The 26,324-nt window shown below is 45.3% G+C and overlaps 3 protein-coding genes across 34 annotated transcripts in view; 1 reads left to right on the top strand and 2 right to left on the bottom strand.

Moving 5' to 3' along the window:
* Positions 1 to 10,394, bottom strand: part of LOC139105269 (longitudinals lacking protein, isoforms H/M/V) — a 175,982-nt gene extending 165,588 nt beyond the window's left edge. For 15 of the 32 annotated variants that reach the window (XR_011546337.1, XM_070662446.1, XM_070662364.1 and 12 more), the window contains exons 1-6: positions 10,213 to 10,391; positions 4,990 to 5,190; positions 3,548 to 3,933; positions 3,199 to 3,442; positions 2,775 to 2,952; positions 237 to 386 (exon numbers count right to left, since the gene is read on the bottom strand). Coding sequence is in view for 31 of the 32 variants with exons in the window: in XM_070662446.1 (XP_070518547.1) it covers positions 237 to 386; positions 2,775 to 2,952; positions 3,199 to 3,442; positions 3,548 to 3,933; positions 4,990 to 5,163 (1,132 nt within the window). In the remaining variant the exon portion in view is untranslated. Of the gene's footprint in view, positions 1 to 236; positions 387 to 2,774; positions 2,953 to 3,198; positions 3,443 to 3,547; positions 3,934 to 4,989; positions 5,191 to 5,263; positions 5,636 to 5,992; positions 6,792 to 7,160; positions 7,312 to 10,212 lie in introns of those variants that run through there. The other 17 variants (XM_070663270.1, XM_070663184.1, XM_070663426.1 and 14 more) reach the window with 9 other exon arrangements.
* A 1,508-nt stretch (positions 10,395 to 11,902) lies between these two features.
* LOC139105141 (pipsqueak) overlaps positions 11,903 to 26,324 on the top strand; it is a 48,088-nt gene continuing 33,666 nt past the window's right edge. The window contains exon 1 of the mRNA XM_070661117.1: positions 11,903 to 12,064. Coding sequence (XP_070517218.1) covers positions 12,057 to 12,064 — 8 coding nt within the window. The 5' untranslated portion in view covers positions 11,903 to 12,056. The remainder of the gene's footprint in view (positions 12,065 to 26,324) is intronic.
* On the bottom strand, positions 12,652 to 15,155 carry LOC139108171 (uncharacterized). Its single transcript, XM_070666267.1, is given in 2 exon segments — positions 12,652 to 14,981; positions 15,065 to 15,155. Coding segments are annotated over 2 exon segments (324 nt in total). The 3' UTR covers positions 12,652 to 14,748.

Raw genomic sequence — 26,324 nt, 5'->3', positions numbered from 1 at the left:
ATATACATATCATTGTTTCCATTTCAAATTTTTCCACGTCATCTAGCTCATTCAAAAACAAGTACCATATGCTTAGTTCTACTGTAAGTTGATTAAAAATTTACATTTCAAACCGTGGAAACGACTCTGGCAAAAATGTCGTTCACATGTGAAACGCTCTGGCGAGTTGAGCCAATTACGAGTGCCTATTGTTACGGGGGTCGGAGTCAGATGAAAAATGATGAGAATGAGCCTACCTTGTGAGTCGCGATGAGCAGCCTGTGCGGCCTCCTGAGCTGCTAGAAAAACCTCATCCGTCGCTCCTCCGCTAACGCAGGTAGTTCCAGAACCCACAACACCCCCCGCATTACTTCGGTCACCGGTAACGTGCCATGAGCCAAGACCTGCTATAAAATAAAAAGCATCGTCCAATAAATTTTAATGCCCCGTGAAACATTTTTTACGTAATACAATATTGTAAATTATCGATATAAAAATTATAACATAAATCATAAGATAGAGATTAATTACAACTTTTCACAGAGTCTATTTAAAAAAAATATATTTATCCTTGCTCTTAAACGAGAATATATTTTAAATTAAATAAGATAATGATACTAAAATATAAGATATTTTTAAAAACTGATTTATCGTCCAAAGCTTAATTGTTGAATTATAAAAAAATTCTTATTTAAAATCATGAAATTTAATAATCAACATATTAAAAATAATAGTGATAACATCTTTTTAGGAATGAAAAGGGTACTTTATTCATAAACTCTTTTAAAAGGGAACAAAAATATTGGGACATATATAATATATATATATAATATATATATATATATAAGATCGATCAAAAAATTACACAGCGAAACACAGGGTTTCACGATCAAAAAATCGCATGACACTCCCTTATATAATGGAAATGCATAAAGTACATACATTATATATAATATATCCCTAATCATCCCTTTATACTCATGATTTGTTACACCAAGTAATATTTGGCAAGTTATGTAGAATACATGATAACATAACACATTTGCTCAAAAATTCGTGCTCGCACACATTCATACGCACATACAGAACAGCCAGACAAGTTTTAAACATTTTAAGCTTGAATACCCTACATGTAACACTTAGGAAATAGATAAATAATACTGGCAACTTCAAACTATTTAAAGTTCAAATACTTTGTACATTAACTTGCGCCATACTTTAAACTCGAATATGCATACATTATCACTAACAAGAGATCGAGAGTATTTAATCTTCGATTTTGATCTTTAGTATGGTAAAGCTACATCAAAAATAAATTGATTCATATTCAGGCTTTTTAATTAACGTGCTTTGTAAAAAAAAATGTTTTATTGCAATTAGTAGTATAATTTATAGAACACAAGTTCCGTGCAGTCGCAATGAGAGAACGGAAGAATAGTTATAGTGAGCAGAGTACAGATCCGGTACTCATCGGCGATGTCAGTCTTTTGTTAATTATTTTACTCTCTCACCATACTTGTATTATACATTACCAATTGTAATAAAAAAAAAAAAAAAAAAAAACTATTACGACCAATAGACTAAAAGCCAGCAGATTCATTTATTTTTAAAGTAAATTTGCCATATTAAAAAAGATCAAAACCAACCGTGAAAGTGGAATTATTGTTAAACAATTAGTTCGGAAGTGATTCTTGTCGGAGATACGATTTTTAAATAAATTTTACGTTAGAGTGCGAAGAGAACAGTCGTTCGGCAATATGTGTAAAAATAATATTTGATTTCTAACAAATCAAACTCACAAGTGAAACGAACAAGTAAAATTCTATATGAAAACAGAACTATATAATCACTATTAAAAATAACGATTGGACTCAACATTTAAAAAACGACGATTTTTATATGCACATTAAGTTTATCTAGGCTGGATTGGGGTATTGGAAGGTTGTCTCCATCTCCTCCTGACGACGTTCAATTTTTTCAAATAGAACTGCAGCGTTGAGCGATTAATGCCGTACATCTCGGACGCTTGAGTGGTGCTAACCCCCTGTTGTAATATTGCCTCCAGGGACATTTTAACCGAGTCTAAACTATACTTTCTGCCCTGCTTGTTCGCCAGTGATTTAAGCAACGCGCCTACGTCAACGTCTGGGCGCGGCCGCCTCATGTTTGGCACTTTTTTACATTCGAGGAAATGGGAAGCCCATGGGGCATCGCCGCCACCGCCACCACCATCATTACCACGACCACCACCGTCACCACTATTCAAATTCCCTCTCGACCGAGACCGCGCTCCCGCCCCCCCACCTGCAACGAGGAAACCCAAGCTAGTGTCGGCCAATTTGTTACACGTCCCGTTTTAACAGATAACAAAACAGAACAACGAAACGACTTCGCGACATCAAAACTATTCGTTCAACGAACAAGCCCTTCCCATTTACGATTAAGTAAGAACAAATTAATTTCGCAACCCGGTCAATACCGCGGACTCTCGTTCAAGAATCACTGTCCAATCGTATAAGACGTCAAGCTCCGCTTCGATCCAAATAAACATTTTGGATCGAAGATTCGCTACTGTCGTTGACTCTTTCCAGAGCATATAAATTTGATACAATACGTAATTAATTATTCGCTACATGTAGCAATCATATTCTTACATGCGGAACGCTGCTTAGCGATGCGCAAGTTTCAAATGCATGTTACAATTTGCATTGCCCCTAAATGAAAAATAAACCCTGCGTTTCGCTACGATAAAATCAAAAATAAAAAATAAATAGCAAATAATATTTGAAACTCACCGGGGTGTTGGGCGGGATCATGGGACGGTCCAGCTCGATTGTTGTCCTGTTCCATGTCATTAAGATCGTTCATATCTTCATCTAGCGTCAGATCTTCGACGCCCTCCTCAGCATCTTCTAGGTATTCAGACTTTGGTTCGATGAGATTATCGTTTGGCTCGGGTTTTTCGAGTGGCAGCTGTAAAATATTAAGATATATTAGAAACGTCGAAAGAGCTTATTTTACAGATAAAAACATGATCGGTAGGAGAAAATTATCTCGAACCGTTTCCACACTGCAGCGGTAAGTCAAAGATAGAACCAAGGCAGTAGGATAAAGAACGATTTTTTTTTACCAACGAAGCGAAGGAAACAGCGCTATGGGCGACAGCCTCTACTTAACCGTTGGCATACGTAAATGCGATAAACATTGAACATATTTTACCTGTAACATCTCGTCGGCAGGTTTCGTCAACTGCGTCATTAAAGCTGACCTGCCGAGAGAATCTGTGGGATCTGCGTGTACTTTTTCGTCTGCCACAGGCGCGATACCAAGCGCCGGTACACCCATTTGCTGAGGCATGTCGCTGGAATTCGATGCATCCTGATTCTCTATCGTACTATCTTCAGTCAGACTTCTTCTTCGAAACCTCTTTTTTTTCCTTGATGTTGGACTTTGTGAACCTTCCCTAAAAGAGTAAATCAAACATACAATACAGTTAGCAACGTTTTTAAAAAAAATTATGCTTAAAGTACAACGTAAAATATACATTATTTTTCTTCGAAGTGCTTACCTCGAGGACAACCCTTTCGACACCTGAGGACTAACCGTATCCTCTGGTAAATCCCCTACGGAACTTTGCGCCAAACTTTGCCTAGGAACTTTGTTCTTTTCTATCGTCAGACCGGAAGACGCGTGTGGAATGTCTAACGACGGTGCTGTAGGTTGTGAGACGGTTTTCTGTGGCCTGGATTCCGTCTTACTACTACCAGCAGTTTTACTTTCCGAAAGGCCCTTAATTTGCAGAGACTCTGCGGCTTTGAGGAGTGCTGCCAATTGGTCTTGGGAAATGTTTACTTCCCCTCTGTACATATAATCCATCATTGCCTTAAGTTCTTTGAATTTAACATCTTTGAGTATGAAGACTGGATGCTTGTCATAGTGTTCGCTGAGGAGGCACTGCAATATAAAAAGATATGATTATTTAAACAATCATATTAATTACAACATAATAATATAATCATTTATTAATTCATACTACATTTAAATGTTATTCTAACACGTTTATCTTATATACATTGTAGCACAAATGTGCTAAGAAACATTTAAACCCAATAAAGCTTAAACCATCGTAGAGTATATTTAATATATATAGAGATAAAATTAATTATTTAACAGTATCAATCTTTTTATATATCTTATGCTGCAGCTAAGAATAAATGCAATATCTGGGATGAGTTAGAGTGTACACGCACATACAATTGGCACAGATAGTACTTTATTAATTTTCCTAGAGCAGTATTCAATTATTGCAACAGCCGTTCTGCATCCCCACCCATATTAGGGTAAAATCCCAGGGCAAGTGCCCTGGAAATCAGCCATCTTGCTTTCCTTGTATTGATCAAGAGGACCTAGGAGGGGGTTTCAGGCTTTTGCTCCCCCTCCATCCTCCGCTATACCTCCTACACTCCTGCCCAGGCAACGTTCAACAAGCACGGCCATCTTGTTTCAACTTGAGATCCCTCTTCTCCCCTTGCTTCTCAACATCTATCTCATTCCCTCCCAACATGTTTCGTATTGATCTAACCCGACTGAACTAACTGAACAAAGAAGCAAGGGGAAAAGCTTCACAACACGCAATTACCATTTATTGCACTTATAATTATTCTATTAAGCCAAAACTTTTTTTCATTTTTTTTTTAATTTAATATCGTTGCTAATAAGCAAATGATAATTAACAAAATACAATCATTAATCAAATTTGATCGACACCGTTCTCTTAATTATTACAACAAGCATATCTCTAGTTTCAAATACAGGCAATGTCTGTCTCCAATTTATTACTACAACCAAAAGAAAAGATATGTTAATTTCAAAATAAGAAATGAAGTAATAATTCCCTGACTTAAGATTCTTTTTTTTCTTTTTTTTTTTTTAATTACATTATAAACGTCCTAGAAAAATGTAAAAAAAATATATACAATTAAAGAATGACAAATTGAATGTTTCGCTTACCTCAAAGTATGGACTGCATGCGGAGAGGACTACTTTGTGGGCCTTGAGAGTCTTCCCCTCCGCCGCCAGCGTGCAGTCGACCAACGTCCCGCTTTCGAGGAGTGTGTCGAAGTTTTGTATGAGCGTACTTTGGTGGTTGTTCCACCTGAGACAGAACTGCTGGTCGTCCTCCATGGTAGTTCTGGCTTCGTTTCCTCGTTTCTGCAGATGAGAAAACAAGCGTGGATAAGCGACGACGCGTAACGTGAACGAGAAAAGCCGGATAACGACGTACGAGTGCGGAACCTGCCGACGGAGCAGTCCTCTCTCTCTTTCTCTCTCTCTTACGCGCTGTTCGTTCTCCTTACCGCTATCAATCGGCTGAACGACCCGACGCTATCTCGTCCTCCCGCGACCGATTATTATCGCGCACATCGAGCTGACCGACGTACCCGCGAAAGTACGTCTTTTAACTTCCGTCCCGGTTCGACAGTCTCACAGTCCCCGTCCTGTCTCGTCTCGTCTCCTTCTCCCTCTTCGTTTCTCGCACACAGCCCTCGCGGGAGGACGACGGAGACGAAAGCTCCGCAGCGAAGCGCCGAAGCTTCCAAAATGGCCGTGTGAACGACGCGTCGGTCGGATCGGTCTTCTGGCCTTTTCCTTTGTGCGTGTCTGGTAACGGTAATAGACTACTTTGGTGGGGATGATGCAGGAGGACGCGCAAGCACCGCACACGCGCAATCGGGACGTCCGGGCTGCGCGCACGGTTTGCGCAACGATCGCGAAGGCTCCTGAGACCCAGGAACGGCAGCTGCGGTCCTACACGGCACCGCCACCGCCATCGAAACTCCTTTTTCTAGGATCGTTCGCGAATTTTATCAAGGGCCTCGCAATTCTCGACAAGTCGCGCGACAATAGAGAAAGAGAGAGAGATATTTAATCATGAGCGCAAATTAATTTAATTAAAAAAAAAAAAAAACTCTTAACGCGCAAAGACGAAAGGGAGGAAGACGGACACGCATACCTGAAGACGATGGTCCGGGCGAACCCGGATCTCCGAGAGTTTAATCACCGTGATAAACGACCGGGACGATCGGCCAGCGTACTTTCATCGTGATGTTCTCATCGACTATTACGACGCGTCACCAGCCCGGCCGGCGGCGTAACGAACAAAATCGGACCGAGTCTAACCCGATTTACGTCAACACGATTTATACTAGCAGCGCGCAATAAATACGGGAAAATCGATCACGCGGCTCGCGAGCGACGATAAGTGGGGAACGGCGAGATGAAGAGGGAGAGGATTACAGAACATGCAGCAGGACTGGTTTAGAACGAGGCGCGCAGTCGCGAGACGACGCCGCGCGCGAGGACGAAGAGGGGAAGAGAGAGGAGGAAAAAAAAAAAGAAAAGAAAAAAAAAAGAGTAAACGAGACGGAAAGAGTCGTTCCTCGGCCTGAGCGAGATTGCGTAATCTATTTATATTGTTATCTCGCGCGCGAGCGAGCGAGCGTTACGTCAGACGATGCCAAGAGCGTGTTGCATGTGCGTGCGTGTAGAGAACAAAAATTGTTGACCATTTTTCCCGATCGCATATCTCGGCCGCTCGCACACACGCGAATACTCGCCCGAGAGAAAAGCGCGACGCAGAGGAGGGGGAAGAAGAAGAAGAAGAACCGTTTTGCGGCGACGCGCTACCACCTCCTTGCCCCGTAAAGGGGCTTTCACACCCGCGGGAGTCGGCGAAGACGTGGAACGCCAACATGGCGGTTAGCGAGGTCGGACCCGGGACAAAATGGCGATGGGTGGAAAGCTCGCGGCGGAAAACCACGGGCGATCGATCCGCGGCGCGCCCGCGCGCGCCGACCGAATTCCCCCGCGCTCGTGCGTCGCGTCTGGACAAACAGCACTGAAATCACAAACGCAAACGCCACTACGCGGCAGGAAATTCTTACGATTTACCGCGGACGCGCGTAACGGCGAGAGCGAAACTCCGCGGTATCCGCGGCGCGACGTTCCCGAAAACGGCTCGAAGACACACTCGCTATCTCGTGGACCCACCCGCCGCACGCCATATCATCCGCAACACCCGACGTTATTTTTTTTTTTCTTTTCCGCGGCTCCGGGGACACGGCTCGCGTACACCGCTCGCGTATACCGCCCGCGTCTTTACGTGCGACTTGATCACTCACCTAATAAGGGGGATATAAAACAATCTAATATCACAGCAGTGGAGTCGGTGAAAAGTAAAACAGCGTGGATCGTCCAGGGCCCGGCGTCCACCTCGTGCGCTGCCCTTTTCAACAATGGCGTAGCTGAACGCCTCTCTCGACACGGCCGCGGTATACCGCCGTCGGAGGGCGCAGACGTGCCAGACGTTCGAGCCGCGTCCCCCGGGTGCGAGCAAGAAGGAAAAACAGGAAAACGGCGCGCATGCGCTCCGCACGGAAATTTTGCTACTGCGACGTGATTGAGAATAGCACTGACGCCGCCGAGGCCGAATTACGATCGGCGTCAAGATGGTCGCGACTTCAATTTTCAGCGGCTCGCGAAAGGCAGATTCGGCGGTCCTCGCGAGAGTATTCGCGCTCACCGCCGTAGTCCTCCCGGAAGAACGGACGAGTCGATTAAGAAACGTGTTTCGAAAGACACCTATAAGAAATCGCACCTACTGTAACGACCTATTTCCAAATCGCGTTACCAATACATTCTGTAACGTTGTTCTCAACTTTGTAACTCGAGCAAAAAATATCCGCGGTCTTTTTCATCGAAGTAGATCAAGTTCGATCGTTCATACGATTTATTTTTCGTATCTCCGATTCTAAAAAAGTAAAAAAAATAAAAAAAATAAAAAGAGATAGATGTTCAATCGAAATTATAATTTATACTGACGAAAATAAAAATTAATAATTTGTCCGAGGCAATTCGAAGAGTTTATGATTAAAAGATTCAGTGTAATTCGAATTTGTAACACGAAACTATTTTTTCAATTCTAATTTGCATTGCATTATAATTCCCGAGCATTGTATTTAACATTACATTCGTAAAAAAGAAAAAGAAATATTTAAATAGTACATCCCCACGCTATTATTTCGATAAAAAGCAGAAAACTGGTTTGCGGAACAATCACGATACGAAAAATAAATTTATATCGCTAATAAAAGTAGTGCAGTTCACTTCACGTTATAATTTCTTATCTTAATTAACAATTAAGTTTATAAAAAGCAGCTAATCTATCTATTTTTAAAAAATTGATTTTAATTTAATTACGCGATCCACGAACTTCTAATAATTTTATCTCAGCTGTGTTTTAATCGCAAAAGAATCTCCGCTTCATGAGAAAAAATATTTCTAAAAATTATATCTAAACTTCTAAAATTCAATCTTGCCACTTATCTACAGATATGAATATTACGTATTAAAAAAAAAAAACAAATGGCAAACATCCTGCCAAAGAAAAAAAAAGGCATTGTGAAAATCATACCGTTTTCGCGTGACTGCGGTTCAATCGACGTTCATCGTTTATTTTTTCTCGTCTTGGTTGTTACCGCATAACTCGTTCTCTCCATTACGACGCGGTTCTGCCCTCTCCGCCGTTGTTTATTTTATTACGCGTTCAAATTCGAAGGGTAAAATAAAGCCGGAACGGAATCCGATCGTAATAAATTCCGAGTGCTGACCGGAATGTCAATAAAGGCAGTTTAATTGCGGTAATAAAGCAGGCGAAAACCGCTAAACGCCGTTCGGGACTTACGGGTCCGCGCGCGTGTCCTTTTCGTCTCGGGCTCGTTGCGTGCTCTTTATGTAATTTTATGTAATTCTACGAGACGATCCACTTCGCCTCGCTCTTATCGCCGCGGAGATAATCAAAACAACTGGAATCCGGCGGTGCGAAAAGCTGCTCGATCGGAGGAAACGCGATCGGTTCACTGACTTTACTTGGCACGGCGATAAATTCGCAAATGAATAAAACGAAAATGGCTAAAGCGAATCTCGTGCCGCGATGAGATAATCTGCGTCGTGGCGGGTCGGTTTCAGGTCAGACGCACGTTATGGCGGATATCGCAGCCGCTTTTCTCATTCCCGAACGCTATAACAGTCATGGCCGACGCTTTCCCGAACCTTTCATAACGCGACCTCGATCACTTTTCTATATTTAGCGATCGTCGAAATGCCGCCGCAGTCACGATGCGCGTGACATAGACGCGTACGGACGCGTTAACGCGATAAGCGACACGGCGGAGAGCTGTCGCCGGTATGAGCGTGAACCGCACGGGCGATAATCTGGGCGTGTTACGTAATAAAAACAAAGGAAAAAAAAAAAAAAAATCAACTCCCGTCTTACATTATTATTCATATTAACAGATATGGATCAAGATTTGCAAGTCAACGGCGCGCCGGTCGAATTATAATTGCAATCCGATGCAAACGAACGCGGAATGCAAGGCGACGAACGAAAACGTAATCGTGTTCACGAAATTCGGCTTAATTTGCCGATTGACGCCTTAGAAATGTGACGTAAAAATGCCGACACATCGCTCGCTCGCGGCGGCGGCGATCGCGCCGCCGTGGATTCGCGAAAGCAGATTCTCACCGACGGCTAAGTTCGTCTCGCAGGCGGGACGTCTTCTACGTCGCATAGTAACCGCGAATAGTTTCGGGAACGCTTTACGAAACGAGCGTATTCCGCTTATTCAAGTCGATCCCCGAAACCTCGCCGACAGTCGCGCGAAACATTCGCGTTAACGTTAATCCGTACGCGGTGCAATAACCTCCGTTCGACGTTTCACGGAAGGCCGTTTCGACGGCTTCCCACGTGCGTCATTCCGGACGAAACGGAGAATTCCCGTGGAAAGGTGGACCTCGTCGGACGCGGGGACCGGTGGGTGATCGCGCGCGTAATGGCCGACCCGTCGTTCTCGGCCCGAGACAAAATGGCGAAAAACTACCGAAAAAGCTCGAGGAAAACTCTCGAGTGAGGCAGGTGCCCGCCCGGGGCGGCCGACGTCTCCGCCGGGATCGTTGGCGCGAGGTGAGAAACGCCCGTGGCTTTACCTCGTCGAAGGAGCGGGCATGCGGATAGAACGCGGCGACATGGCGGTACGCGACCTGGTTTTCCGTGAAACTTTCCACCGCGACGGCTCGCGGCGAGCAGGCGACGAAGGACGCGGACCGAATAAACGCGAGACGCGGAGGCGGCACCCGCGGTATCGGTAAGGCATACGGCTTTTTGTTCTTACTCACCTATGTATTGGCACAGTCTAAATATCACAAGAGGACGAAACTCGAGGGAGGAAAAACTACGCGTCCACTCCTCAGCGTGCACTACCCGAGCGTCATGGGTCCTTTTTACACAATGGCCGGTGCCGCGGTACGCGCTTACGATCGATCAGTTTCTGCGAGAGGACAACGCCACCGCGCACGGAAACGGAGCTCGCGCTGGTTCCAGCGCTCCCAGACGCGGCGCAGAACCCGCCGATTCGCCTTCTGCGCATCGGTCAGCGATTGGCGAGGGCACGCAATGAGAACGAGCCCCAGGATCGTCGAGACTCGCGAGCGGCATGGGCGCCGGTCGACGGTTGACCGCGTTTCCTCGAGTGCGACGATAAAGGAAAATACCGGAGCAGATCGTGTCGCAGCTTCGAAAGAGAGCGGAACAAATCTCTCGGATAATGTCAATGGCGGGCTCGAAAAAAGATGTGCCGGACGGAGATCATCTTAAGCGGCTGATTGGCATCGGAAGTAATTATTGATATATCTCGACAACTACTTTTCTGCCCGCGAAATTAACGAAACATTTTGAGAACGTTAAATCGCATCGGATCGCGCTCTTGCATTACGCTTGACGACGGGACGTCGACGTAATTATAATCGTAACGATTGATTCGAATGACATTTAAAACGGTTGACGACTAAAACTTGACGACGTAAACGGACATTTATTTCTCCACCGTCTAATTGCGTTCGAAACTGTCATACTACATGAAGCTCATTTTTTGCGGGTGTATTAAAAAAATGCGGCCGGTGTATTCGATACGCGGAGGCAGCGGGCGCTGACTATAAGTCGAATAGAAGTACAGATAACCGCTGACGCTAACAATGAGAGGACGGTGTTCCGGCTTTGAAAACGGTCCCTTCTAAAAATCCCGCGCGCGCTTTCGGGCGTTACGCGCCTGACGTCAGGCGCTGCAACGTTACTAGCGAGTGGTGGACCTGCTCGTACAGTGGGGAGGGGAGTGGAAGTGGGGATAAAGAGCCGGGTTTCCGTTCTAGAGCAAGTTGGAGGCGCAGCGCGGTCGGTGCGGGAGAGAGGCGAAAGGCGACGCGCGGGAGAAGTGGAAAGCCGGGAAGAGAGAGCCGACGAAGGGAAGAATCGGGGTCCACAACAAAATCGCTTAATCGCTTTGCGCCACCGTCCGCAACGGAGCACGGCTCATCCGTCGCCGCCGCCATCGCAGTGCCCCCTAGTGTGCATGCATGCTCGACGCAATCGACGCTGTCTTTCTTCCATCCTCTCTCTTTCCCCTTCTTTCTCTTTTCCCCTTTCACCCCCTGTCTCCTTCTCGCCGACTCGTTGCGCCTTTACCATCTCCGTTCTTCTCTCCTTCTCCCTCGCCCTCTCTCCCTCTCGTTTCCTCGCGGCCGCCGGAGTCTCCCGCTGTCTCTGTCTCCCCGTGATTCGCTATGCCACTTCGGGCCGCGACGTTTTCACGGGCAATCCGTGAGTGACAGCTGCCAGTGGGCAACGCGGTACGTGCGTGCGTGTCTCTCGCGTGACGGTTCGACACGGCCAGCACCCGGCTCGTGCGTGGGTGACAGTTTACGGTGCCGTCTTCCGCCCGTAACGTGCGTGGCGCGCGAAAATCGTAAACGCACGGCACCGAGGACCATTTTCACCGTATTTCGCGCCTCCGCGAACGGTTGTGATTGTCATCATCTGGTAAAACAACGAAAGTGTGTGCACGTCGGCAGCCCCTCGCGGAGCGGCGCGGGATTGGCGATCATCAACGGGATTCCGGATCGCCGTTGTCGTTGCTGCCCAACTGCCTGCTAACGTTGCCGCTGCGATTTGATTTCTGGGTCAAGTTATGGTGAGGTGAGTAACTGTTACTATTTTCCGCGGGGGAGACGTCGTCGAGACGACCGTGGTCGCCGTCAGTCGCGCTTTTTCATCGTTTTATCGACGCGTCCTCGACGATTCGTTCTGTGGTTAGACCGCGAGCTTCAATTTTTCAATGTACATTCGTCGGGACTATAAAAATCTTTTTTTTTTTTTTTAAATTAAAAATGACATTTTAGCGACTTCTTGTCAACGAGCGCTCGAGGGGTAAGTTCTTTTTTTTTTTTTTTTCTCTTCTGCCTTTTTTCCCCGTTTGATTATCAATGAGGCCACGTGCTTCCCGGGCAAGTGCGCCAGTCAATGAGCCAATTGCGAGACGCGAACGGGCAACAATACGGCGACGTCGCGCCTTTGTGCGCGAAATTACCGTCCTGTGACGTTGGAAATGTTTGATTATCGGTTTCATGCCTGTCCGAACTTCTAACTCGTCCGGATTCAGCACAAAAACGGAGTCTAAGACTCGAAAAAAAATTTTTCCGCCGACCCGGGGCTCGACTCGAAAATCGAGAAAAAGCGGCAAGATCTATAACTTTAACGCGACTGATTCGAAAGTCAACGATGACGAAACGTGCTTTCCGAGATAGAAATTGTATATTTTACAACCGCGCGACAAGCGAATTAAATCGCGTTCGAAACAATAGCCGAAGCGGCACAGCGAGAGGCAACGATTTTTCTCGCTTTTCTTTCGCGATCGTGGCCGAGGCCGTGCACCGATTTGATTGCGAATCACGACGCGTAATACGACTGGACGTGTGCGACACGGCCGACTCGTGACAAGTCGTTAGGATCTGATGAGAAGCACGTTAGAAGTAACGAAACCACAAGTCTTTGCTAGGACGCGTAAAAATACCGAAAGCGGATAACGCGACGCTTCTGATTTTAGGACCGCGGTTTTCGTTCGATTTACCTTTGTTTTTCTCCTCGGCTTTAAAAAATGAGAGAGATACGAAATTAATTAAACGGTTGTTAAAGTCAATTTGAATAAATTTGTAAAAATCAATCGTTGGGCCGGATTTCTCTTCAAGTCAGCGCACGCGTCTCCACGACCACGCGGTTTTCGGCCGCATGAAACGGCCGTGTCACCCGTTACGGTGGGTCACGTGCGCGATGCACCGGCCAATAATCAGCGATTACGAACGCGCGGGGTGCATTCAGACGCGAGAGCCGCGGCCGCGTCGAAGACGTCTCCTCCCGATATGAATCTGCAGAAAACTGCGCCCCGAAAATCCCGGAAGCTTACCCCAAAAGATTTCCTCATTGCGGAAACATGTAATATTATTCCGCGCATTCGTACACGTTCGCGTAGATAAAATGATTTAATAAAACAACGACGGGTAACGGGCAGCGATCGTCGTGCCGTGTGATTTTTCCCTTTGACAACGAAGCGAAGTGATGTGGTACGATAGTCGTCGTTGTTTTAATTTAATTTAATTTAATTATGCCCGGTCTAGACGTTGCGCAGGTACTTCTCCCTTTTACGTAATACGAAATCTATATGACGTGACTTTAATTAAAACAATATAATTTATAATGAATTAAAATTAATTGATAGAAGCTCGCGGCCCGCTATTCTCGACGTCGACTGCATTAAATATGATAATTGGATAGAATCTCTTTGTTTCTGTTAATGTAAAAGACCGATCTTGATAGTGGAGACATCGGAGGTGACGAGAACATCGTTTGGTCGTTATTAAAAATCAATCTTTTCGTCTCAAATAATATACATATATCACACTTAAGAATTTTTTTTTTTTTTACGTTAAAAAATTTTTAATGCAACATCTTTGAAACAGCTGATCTCTGTCTTGTCTTTGATTCTGGGAGGGAAAAATATTCAGGAACGAAAGGGGTAATAGACTTTATTCTCGCAGATTCCCAGGATTTGTTACCACATTTCTTGCTTATATCGTTAGTGTGCCAGTGGTCGAACGATTGTATTTTCCTGTCAACAATCGCGGCGCCGTAAGTTGCATCGCGTGTCGATCGCCGTGCGTGACACGGCCGACGAAAGGCTTCGCAGCCTCTCGTTTCATCGTGTACGCGGGCGCGTGCAGTAAACGGGTTTATCTTGGTAATTAAATGACCGTCAAATAGGAGAAAATCGCCGATGATTGATAGTGACCGATCGGCCAAGTTTTGTAATTGCATCAACACGCGCGCCCTTCTATCTCCCTTCTCCCCCGGGGAATACGTTAATAAATTCGTCGGGAGAGCTCAGCGACAGCTTAAAACAGGTACTTAGCTCGTTGAAATTCGCGACTGTTCTCCCTTTTAACATTCTTCCACGCCTATGACTTCAATCCGCCGTCGTCTTTAGAACAGGCACCAGCTAGTTGGAAAATTAACACGTCCAACGCTACATAATACTTTTGCGCTTAACGAGATTCATGCTGAAGATTATTAAACGATCGTCTCGTAATTAACGAATTACCAGTTTCAACTTGTTTTAGAGCGGTAAACGTATCGCGGGGCTTTCGTAAAAACGTGATTGAGAGAGTACCACTATATAATTGCTAATGAGAGACGCGAGTCGTCGAATGAGGAACGTTTTTCTTTCTCTCCCTCTTCTCTCTCTATCTCTTTCTCTCTTTAATCCTCCACGACATGATATTCCACGTATTACGAGAACGCTAACGTGAACGAATTCGTAGCCAGGCCGATCAAGGACCGAAAAGTTTAACGTTACGATCTTTCGTCCCGCGATGAAGCGGTCGGTGCATCCCGCGAAAGATTTTCTCCGCGCGCAACGGTCTGCCTATACATCGCGCTCGCGCGTCGTCTGATGATAAAGAGAAATGCTGCCTAGAAAGCAGGTCTTGGCTGAATCTAGGCCACCCTGATGATGGCGCGTGCACATTCTCCACAATTTTACTGTTCCTTCTCTCAGCCTTGCCTCGCGCCTCGCGCTCGATGGAACAACACCTTTTCTCTCTTCCTCTCTTCGTCTATCCATCTTGCGCATATTCTAGCTTCGGCCTCTCTCCTCCCCCCCCCTCGTCTTTCCCTTTTTTCTATCCCTCCGCCTTTCTCCTCCACCGTCTCACCGCATACGTCTCTTCTCTTCCATCGATCGCCTCCTTCTCTCTTCCTGCCTCTTTTTTTTTTCTTTCTTTCTTTCTTTCTTTTTTTTTTTTTCCCACCCGACGCGATTCAAGGATCGAGTTCCGGAGGACGACCAGATGCGAATCGGCGAAAAAAAGAGAGGGAACGCGAGGATCGCGGTACCGTAATTCCTCGCGCTCGCGCGCGCGCTTGACGAGATTTACAAATTGCAAAAGCGAGAACGAGTCTCGCCGCGCGCTGTCTCAATAGCCACGCTCGTTCGTAACTTCGTTTGTGAAATGTCGCGATGGCAACGAGTAGGCGTATTACAGGACGATGCTTGATTTCGCTACGCAACGCAAGGATCTCTCCCCCTCTCGCGAAATAACAGGAAAGATTTTCCGTTCGGCGAGGGAGAAGCGAACGGTCTTTCCGGTCCGTCCGTTCGAACCTTGACCCGAAGTATAAACGTAGGAGTTTTTTTGTAAGAAATTATTTAATTAACAGATTTCGCCAGAAGGCTAAGCTTTCCTAACGTTCAATCATTACATTTGTTTTTTTTTTTTTTTTTTTAATAATCGTAAAACCGCGTAACGAATACGAGCCTCGTGAAATGAATTTAGTGTTCTCTACTCTTTTCGTCTCTTCCTCATTCTTTCTTTCTTTCTTTTTTTTTTTGTCACGGTGTCATCCTTCGCTGTTATCCTCCTTTCGTTCTTCTTGGCCTTCGGAGCTTGAGGATCTGCGTAGTTTCGTAGCTATCGAATTTAAATGCGGCTGTCACACGGTCATTCGTGCGCGCCCAATTGAATCGGAGATGGTCTAGCATTTCGATATCGCTTATCAAAGTAACGCGCGTTTTACGGAGCAAAACTTAAGGTGACGCCGACGTCGAGCGGACGATGTGCGCGGCGGCCAAGCGTTTTCTCGAGAGCTGGATCTCGCGTGTGTATGACTGACAGTGGGGCGATCGAGAGCGACCTAGAAAGGTTTCAAAAGACATTTTCCCGTTCACCCACGTACAAAGCCGCCCTCTCGCCGCGGGAGTGCAGAGCCGCGCGACATGAAACCTCCGCGGTACGACGATTGAGACAAGGCGCACGTACACACACGTGCGCCCCGCGTATATACGCACGTACAATAGCGACGAAGAGGACGAAGGTAGCGCGAAACGATGAGGAGAGGCAGAAGGAGAACGGTATGGAGGGTGAAGGAGGAGGATAGGACAGGAGGTCGACGGAGACGAGGGGGACGTCGGAAAGAAAAGAGAACGCCGGGTATACGTGTATTTGATCGCGTATATAGACGCGGACACGTGTTAGTCGGACGCGCGCGCACGCAGGAACAACGGAAAGTATGGAACGTAATACGGAGAAAACGCTGGTAAAAGGAAAGAGGCCCCTCCGCCTGCCTTTCCAATCGAATCGGCCGCCCCTCTCGCCTTTGTCATTTTCTCTTTGTCCCCGTTTCGGATCTTCGTGTTCTCTCCCAGCTAAGTCGTCGTCGTGGCCTCTCTCTTTTTCGCACGCTCTCTCTTCCTCCGCTTCTCACCCTCTCTTCTTCTCTCTCTCTATCTCTCTTTTCTCTTTCTCCCGCTGCCTTTACTCTACCCGGCTTCCTGTTCGTCCTTCCCCCTTCGCCTGACCTGCGCCTGACTCATCCAGAAGAACGAAGGAGAATCTTTTCTCCTTTTCTCTCTCTCTCTTTCTCTCTCTTTTTTTTTCTCACTCCTCTCTTCTCCTCCTCATCTCTTCCACCCGGTATATCTCGGACGAGCGAAAGAGGGAAGCACAAAAAGAGCCATGCCAGAAGGAGAGAAGTACGGGAGGGAGAAGGGCACGAAATGCTTCTCTTTCTTCGCTCTGCGCTCGTGTACTGTTTCTTCTGCCACCCAACCCTCCCTCGCCCTCTCTTCTGCTTTGTCTCTTCACCCTCTGACTTCCCCCGATACCATCCCGGCTAGCCACCCTAACCTTCTCTCCTTTCTTCCCTTGCTGCGCTTCGATCTGCCTTCACCCGCCGCCTCTTCTTGCTCTTCCTCCTTTTACCTTCCCTCCCAAGTATTTTCTCCGTCCCTTTTCCTCCTCCCGACATCACCGAACCGCTCCACCTTCGCCTACGCCGACGTATCTCGCCCTCTCACCTTCGCCCTCCTCAGCTTTCTCTTCGACCCGGCTATATAGCAGTCATCCCTCGCTCTTTCGCTCACCAGCCACCCTCCTGTCTTTCACATTCACGTCTCCTTCTCATTCCTTCAACGTTTCGCGCATCCTGTTTCTTCTTCAAAGAGGACGACAAATGGCTTGTAGGAGATATAGGTAACATGAAAAAAGAGAGAGAGAAAGAGAGAGAGAGGGAGTATGAGGGAACAAGGAAAGGAGAAAAGGCTACAACATCGATTTCTCCATTCTGTCCTCAACTCGCTTAGGTAAAAAGCTCTCTTGGATCAATTAAGGTATTATTTTTGAAACTTTTTTTTTTTTTTCACCAGCAATACGTTTGAATGACAAAAGAAAAAGAAAAAAAACTGAACGGAGCTCCCTGTAATAGTTCGAATGTATACAATGTTACGAATCTTGCATAATTTTCTTACGTTTGTTGATTTAAATTATTCTCGGCTATGTCGCGCCTGATTCTCGAAGGGTCAAATTAATTAATAGACACGATTAGCGTTGGTGCAATTTCGTCGTACATCCTTCGCGCGCGATCGAAAAGAAGAAACGGGACGCAGGGCGTCGTGAAGTATTATCCCCGGTAAAAGGAGAAAGGAGTTTCCTACGTCGCTGCGTAAAAAGGAGCGGTGCCGATCGACGTGTCTCGTACATATAATTGCCAAGGATGCTAGATGTAGTCGGTGTAAGCTATTGCGCGTTAAATTATCTCGAAACGATTTCTTCTCGTCGTGTAAAGCTAACTGAAAGGCATCGACGTTTGATTAATTAATCCTTAATTAACGCGCTAAATATTCAGTAGCGGATTTCTAAAACTTTTGTTTTTGACGCGATTCACCGTTCGCGTTTATGCAGATCGCGAATCCACAGACAAGGATACATCGTATGTAATTAATGATTTCATATCGGAACATTACCGAGTTTTTTTTTCTTTTTTTTTAAACGCACAAAAAGAAGTATACTCACTTGCAGCTCGACGATTAATTCTATTTTTACTTGGCATTCAATTAATTTTGTTCTTTAATATACAATTATTACCTACGCGACGTTATTTTTATTCGCGGGACAAGAGCGGCCGCGCGTTCGCGCGAAAGGAGAACGATTATTGTTAATTAGCGAATCATAAAATGCCGGGGTAATTTAATCGATGCGAAATATTTAACTTTAGCCCACGGCTGGTTTTCCATCGAGTAACGAACCATGCATCGCGCCTCGCGTGCTATTCTTAAGATTACGACGTAAATGTCACACTCTCGGAGCTACGCGCGTTCATTCTTCTTTAGCGATACGTTAATAAAACTACAGCCGTTGGATAAAAGAGAGAGGAACGGGGTGGAGTACTCAATGAAGTGCACGATCGCAACACTCGCCGCCTTCGCATTGATCGCTTTTAAGACTTAGCATATATCGTCGGAAAAGGTAAAAAAATCGGCCACTTATCCGACTTGTAGGAAGTACATTAAATCAATTTTTTTCCACTCGTTGCCTCGAGAGGCGAGTCTCGCGGATTCCTTTTCTCGCATTTGTCTAATTGACACGCGCGTTTCGTTACCCTAACAAGTCGTTGCAACGGAGTTTCGTGAGTTTAGAAATTGCAGCGGCGCTGTTTATTTTATATACTAAATATAAACCTGCTCCCGCGATAGAAAATTCTCTCTCGGTAATGTCAGGGTTAAGTATGTTACACGTACGAAACGTGCCGTTCAACACGGAGAAAAATGCGCGTGTGTCCTCTTTCAGTTGGCTCGTCGTTAATCGCCCCCAGAAATTGCCCCGCGCGGTCCACTCTCTGCCTGAGTCACCCGTTTTCCATCCTCTTCTCTTCCCCGTGATAGCAGCTCTGCTCTTTATCTCCGTTAGCTCTCTCTTTCTTTCTCTTTTTTTGTCTTTTTCTCCCTTTCTCTGTCTTTCACCATCGTTTATTACATCCTCCACGTCCCTTCCTTGAAAAAGCAGCTCGTATCTTTCCTTCGGCTCTCTCTCTCGCTCTCTCATCCTCTCTCGGACGCTGTTTTCTTCCATTCTCTCCCCTCGCATTCTCGCTCATTGCACTGCCCTTATCCCCGAAGTTTCTCATTGTCTGGAAGGGCCATCTGTCTCCCCTGGTTCTTTTTCGACCGCTTTCATCCCCTTTGCTCCTTCCCGTTCGAGCGCTGCTCGCACAAAGGAGCTGACTCTTCTCTCCGCTATCCCCCGTTCGCTACCCTTTTCTCTCCACCTTTTCTTCGGGCCTCCTTCTTTGTTTCATTCGCTCCGAGCGCCTACTTCGGGAACTGCCCGCCGACGTGGCCGTCATCGCCGTCGTCATCTCGCTGCTCCTTTCTCCGTACTCAAGAAGTGCCATTTCCATTTCTTCTTCCTTGCGGAGGGGAGTTACAAAGAAGCACTGGCAATTCCTAGAGGCGATATAACGCATTCGATTTCTCCGAGCGAGTGGAGAGCGCGATGAGAACGTTCAACGACGTAAATTGCGGGCGCATCGAGGGAAAAAAAAAAAAAAAAGCGAGAAACGCGAGGAGAGAAATAGAACGGCTCGGGGAAGGGACTTGGAGAATTCTTTCTCGCGCGGGATCGCAGCTTCCGCGCTTAGTTCGACGGGCGAGGGAGAAAACAAGAAAAAGAAAAAAGGAAAAAAAAAAGAGAAATGTTTTAGCTCGCCGGAATCGAGACGTGATACCGCTCGCAGCGGTCCACGTGCGACCTTGAGCGAGACCCGCGTTCACCCTCCGCGTTTCGAAGGGTCGCAATCCCCCCCCGCTCGTGATCACGTGGTGCTCGGGGTGGTTTCCATGGTCCTCGTTTATCCCGCTCTGCCGACCGAACGAAAAGAGCTTGGAACTTGACGACGAACACGAGAAAATGAAGGTCGCGCATTATCGAGATTTGTCAAGCGGCAAGTTAATATAATGAATCCATATAAATGACACAGATGTCGTATAAAAGACGAGTACGGATTTGTAAAGTAGTGACACGCTTTTCCATTTTTTTTTTTTTTTTCTCCTTTTATTTTACATTTGTACATACATTTCTACAGCAGCGAAAAGAGTTGAATTAGTGAATAAATTGATTTTATCGTTGATAATTTAATTCTCAACAAAACGTATTGATAAAAGAAAAAGTGAAATAATCAATGAGAATGTATGCGATATTTTCCACGCTGCATCAGTCGCTGTGTAACTCCAGTTATTCTCGATCTCTGTCTTTTTCTTTTTCTCTCTTTCTCTCTCTCTTCTGTTTATTTATTACGTCTGTTCTTTGATTGACCGCGTTTGTACTCGTAAGTGACGACATTCAAGACGAGGTCTCGCTGCCGACAGTAGTTACAATTTTAATTTACGATTGTTGGCTGCGAGAAAAATCCGTTCGTGATACACCTACGGTTTTCTTTCGCCCTTAAACAAAAAAAAAAAAAAAAAAAAAAAAAAGAAGAAAGAAAGAAAAATCATAAAATATATTGTTACATTTAACGTTGATGTTTCTCTTACTTCTGATTATAATCAAAAAGCTGTCGGACAGTTTCTTACCCGGCATCAGTTCCCGAGATTAATTGCACGGAGTATCCACGGGATAGAACAAATATCTAGTTTCCTTTCGCCTTTCTTGGTTCTCTCCACGTGTCACGGATCTCTCTCGCCGTTCTCCTCGCCCGGTGAAATGACGGTTCCGGGTGCGTCCATTCCCTCCATCTCGCGAGGAACGTCCCCATCGCTTCGTACCTTTCGCCTCTCCTTTCCTTCCCTTCGAAAACCAGGCTGGCGCGGAGAACGGCCGGAGCAAAACGGGAGCCGTCTTCGCGATATTATTAAAAAAGAAATCGACGAAATAGTCGCAAGACAGTAGTTTCCATTCCTCCTTCCGTTCCCCATCGTTCGTCCAAGTCATCGCGACAAGAAGCTCGAGTTTAAAGGCTGCAAAAATTGACGATTGAAAAACATCTGTAACGTCGGGATCGTCAACGGGCCGGTGACATTATATCGCGCGGGCGTAAAAAGTTGCGGTATTAAAATAAATCTCATTTTAAAAAATGATGAACGATGTTCTCTCGCTTATTTAGCAGGCTTAATGTCAACTCGACGAAAGAGGATCCATCATTTTTTTTGTATCAGCCGCAGTCGAGATTAGATTTTGGCGGAGAAAGAGGTATCCCGGGGCGTAACAAAAAGAGGCCTCGCTATCGCGTACGGTTTTCTGAAACCGTACCTTTTAACGAAAATCGATGAGGGCAAAGGGGAACAGGTAAAGCGGCCGAGAAACAGACGCTCTCGGAAAAGTGAACGGAGAGAAACGAAGAAACGAAGGGCATTCGGAATGCGGTACTGTTATGCCTTACGGTATACAGACAGGACGGAAATTAGGACCAAACGACGTAAAATTCCACAGGCCAGCATGTTTATTATAATCCTTGCAAAGGAAACTTTTTTTTTTCTTTTTACACAGCTTTTATACAATGCTGTATTTCTCGCTTTACCCACTTAGGTAGATTTAAGTCATTAAAAAATTTAGCCACAGTCAAACCGCGTACGTTAAATATTAGTAATCGAACGGCTAAAATTGGAGTCTGCGACGTGAGATTTGATAGTCGAAAGCTAAGGATTAGGAGTTAAACTCGACGTCTGAGAACTTAAAATGTAGAGCGAAGAGTTGGACTAAAAACTTGAGAGAGCGTACGGATTTAAGAAATTGATTCAGAGTTACGGAAGAAAAAAAAAAAAAAGAAAAAAAGAAAAAGTAATCGAAAATTTATATTTGTAAAAAGCATGTCGAATTACGCGAAATCGTCGATGATTACGTTCTTTATCGAAGTTCCTGCCACCGACGTTTTCTACTCAGTGGCGTTCGGGAGATGAAATGTTAACCGAAAAACGGAGCCGGTCGTTTTGCGAAAAAGGAACGGTCGCATACAATTGCAATCGGGCGGGGAAACGTGGGAAGATCATTGATGCAAACCTGGCAACGTGTATGGGAACGGTTTTTACATCGACCGAAAGACATATCGCGCTGCCGATTCCTGCCATTCCTGTCCTCGACGAGAGTTTGTTTCAGAGAGAAGCGCGTCTTCCACGAAAACGTGATTGCCGAGAAGTAAAATCAGATACTTCGAATTTTTTTAAATAAAACATCCTCTTACGAAAGCACTCGAATACATTTGCTATTATGGAAAATCTTACAGATTTTAACGTGGCGAAATTTCACTCTTAAATAAGTTTCCTTCCGTTTACACGCGCTAGCAAAAGGACAAAATTAAATTAATATCTACAGTCCGTTTTTATTTAAATAATTATCTCATAAAGTATGTAGCCTGACAAGATCGTGTACTGAATCGTATTATCAGCTTGAAATATTACTTTTAACGATCGTGAAATGAAAATAGGCCTACTAACAGTTTTCATCTTCTTCCAAAGCGAATCGGATTTCAATGATACTTCAGCCTAGATGATAGTCAGCTGGCGAAGGCATTTTACTCGAATGAGTTTCGATCTCGTGCCAAATTTTAACTCCCTTCAAGAAAAGGTACGGTTTGAGTTTCTTTTACCAAGATCCGCAATGCAGATATTTTTTTTTTATTTCTTTCTTTTTTTTTTCAAGTCTTGCGACATTAGTATATGTATTTTACTCGAATATTGTATCGCGAGAAATATTGAAGTCGAAGGAAGAAATAGTATTGAAATATCTCAAAGAACAAGTTCATTTTACGCTGCAAATGTAAATTGGAACTCGTTGCGTTTTTCTCTCCTTTACTCATTTAATACAATTCTTCTTCTGCGTCTGCCTTTCTATTTTCAGCTTTCTCTCCCTTTCTATTCATTCTTTCTCCTCCGACAGTCGTAGACTTTGCGTCTCTCGTTTTCTTTTTTTTTTTTTTCTTTTTTGTGCTAGGCAAAGAAATCGATCAGGAACAGAATACCTGAAAATAATTGCGCTCGTGCAACTTTAAAAATTCGTACCTACCTTTTTATTGATTGAACCTTTTATCAAGCTCACGGGAGAAAAGCATGTGCTTTTTACATTTTCCAGACTCGCCTATAGATCAATCGCGCTTGTTTTCGATCATTTTCATTATCCTATATCGCGTTTAAACGTGAAAACATAAATTTTTAATATAAATTGAATATTTCTCTTCTGCTCCCACTTTTAAAATATTCGTCAAAAATTGTGCATTAAAAAAAAAAAAAAAATACAGATGGCAGGGAAATAAAAATATAAAACGTGCAAATACGAAATTTTTTTTAATGATTAAACTGTTGACAATTCTAACTGGTATATTGAAAATTTTGATGTAGCGTTCGGTAAAGTAATTTAACTTGCAAAGTAGAACATTTTTACGTAACGAGAGATCTCATTCGATCTCGTATGCCTGAAAAGAAGAAGCGGTATTTTACTTTGTTTTCTCAGATGGAAACATTTAATAGGAAATCGTAAAAGCTCAAAAGAAATATTCGCGACGAGGGTAGGTAGAAATATGCGACCGTATATACCTCTTTTCGTAATGTCAATTTCGACGACACGTTTTACGCCCCCGAGGTTTCGTAAAAAGACTGTTAATGAAAGCAGCGCTGTAATCTCAAATAAGTCTTCTTCTTAAAAAAAGAAAAAAAAAAAAAAGAAATCCAAAAAAATTCCAAGACTTTTCGTGAAAAAAAAAAAAAAATCTTTTAAGACTTCAATAAACTTCTCTTAAAAAAAAAAAAAGATCTTTACTGAAATATCTTTCAGATAAAAATGTCCGAGTCGGATTCTATTTACGTTCATCTCGGAAAATGATCCTACGAAAGTACTCGCGGGTAACAGTATCTTGTCCCTCGCGGCCAGATCAAATTGACATTTATACATCGCGAAGAAATTCCGGGTTATCATAACAGCGAGGTCCAAGGGACTTCGGGGCGAGAGAATACAGTACTTTATGCAAAATCCGTTGGTCGTCATGCAGATTTTATTAGTTCCCTTTATCATCGGCGTCTCGGCGTGGCCAGGATGGAAATCTAGGGTGAGGGAGAGGGGAAAAAGAGAGAGAACGAAACGACGAAAGAAGACAACGGAGAAAAGTCTCTTCGGAAGATTCCAGTCTCTCTTTCCCCCGCCGTTTAGAAACGCGAAATAGCGCCAAGATGGGGAAAACGGCGGAGGGAAGAAAAGGGGGGCGATGGAGAAAAGGGGGAACGGTAGTTTCCGCTTGCGTTTTCCCGGAGAAAGAGCCGGTTGGCTCCGCCGTCTCGAGAACGGTGGCCGCGAAAGGGAAAAATCCGGGAAGAAGCGAGGAGGCGACGCGTCGATAACGCTGGAAAAACGTAAAAGGCGCTGCGCGGAGAAAGAACTGGCGGATCGAGGCGCGGTGGAGAAGGAGGAGAGGAAAAAGGCAGCTGGGCCGGTGGTTGTGGAGGGAACGGAATGGAAAGATAGATAGATGGATGTAGGAGGGGGATAGAAAAAGCCAGAGGAGAAGAAAAAGAGACGGCCGGAGGGATAAAGGCGGGAAGGAGATATAGGAAAGAACGAGAGAAAAGGGGAAGCTGTCCTCTCCCTGTCGTAGGGGTTTGAGGAGAAAGAAGACCGGGAGAGAGAACGAAGGGTGGCGTATAACCGTGGAAACGAAGGGGCCGCGAGAAAATAGCGTCTTAGGCGTGGAGGGAAGAGGGAATGAGTAAATGGAACCAACGCCGCGCGGCGAAAAAGGGAAAAGGCCTGGGAGAGGGATGGAAAGAGGTGGTGCGGAGGGTCGTGGAAGAAACGATGAAACGACCGAGAGACAAGAAAAAGGAGGGCGAAGGACGACGAGAGAGATGAAACGATGGTCGTGAAATGGATGAGAAAGGCGAAAAAAGAACGGAAGAAAGAGAAGCAGAGAGTAGTTGGAATCGAGAGGGGAGAGCGGAGAGAAGAATGAGGGTGGCAGAGGAGGTTGGAGGAGAAGGAGGGGGTAAAACACGAAGAGCGAGTTCGTCTACTCCGCGAATGGCAGAGGGATAGACGGGGAAAAAGAAAAAGGATATGGCGTGGCAGGGAGGCGAGGTGAAATTGGACACAAAAAGCTCGAAGAAAAATTGAGATGAATCGTGGGAGGGAAGATAGAAAGGGCGGTTTGCCCCCCTTCTCGTGCGGGAAGGGAAAAACCTGTGCTCCTTCGAGGTAGGCGAAAGAAAATGCGAGCGTAAGGGATGAGAACTGGTCGCTAACGCCTAACTTTTTTCGATTCCTCTTCTCAATTTTCTCACGGTGTCGCTGTCTCATTTCCCCTAATCTCAGAAACAGGCTGATTCCATTACTTACAATAAAATTTCACGCTCATTATTACTACACTTATTACAACGGTTACGTTTTCTTATGAAAAATATAATTGGGAAATCGAATTCTCCTCTCGCAACGCGCGCTTCTTGATCTCTGCCCAAACTCTCGGTTTACCGTCTCTCAAGAAAGCGGCAGCTTTCTAACGCGTCCGAAAGATTAGCGTGCGAGCTAACCGAGCTCTCTTCTCTCTTCCTCGCAAACGTTTTTCTTTCTTTTTTTCTTCCTCCCTCTCCTTTTTTCTTTTATCTTTATTATCCTCCACAAGTATGTATGCACTCAGCGAACGAACACAGTCACGGCGACATTCTTCGGTGATGTGTGGCTGGTATGTTATTTTTATAACGATTGATTTGTCGTGAATATTCGCGTTCGGTGTTTGTTCGCTAAGTGCCTTATCGTTTCGGTGTCGCGGCCGCACATCGAGGAAAGATGACGTGCCGTCCTTTCACCCTCTCGCGCTTTCGTTAACACGCGTGTCAAGGGAAACTTGCTCGCGTCTCTCGCGATCGCGTCCCACCGTAAATTCGCAATCTCTCCCGTCGTTTTTCAAGCCCGAGCGTCGTCGTTCTCCACGGTACTTCGTTACCACCATCGGCGGCTTCCTCGCGTTCCTCCTTTCAGTGAAAGTGACAGGAAAATCGCTCGCAACGGGCCGCCGTAACTCCCCGGAGAAACCGGGCGAAGTGTTTTAGATCCTAGCGCGCATCGCTTAGCATCGCATCGCGTCGGCATCGGGACCG

The sequence above is a fragment of the Cardiocondyla obscurior genome, linkage group LG01 (genome assembly GCF_019399895.1).
Source record: "Cardiocondyla obscurior isolate alpha-2009 linkage group LG01, Cobs3.1, whole genome shotgun sequence".
In the NCBI taxonomy this organism is placed as follows: Eukaryota; Metazoa; Arthropoda; class Insecta; order Hymenoptera; family Formicidae; genus Cardiocondyla; species Cardiocondyla obscurior.
The sequence above is the reverse complement of the archived record's forward strand: the minus strand, read 5'-3'. Positions and strand labels throughout refer to the sequence as shown.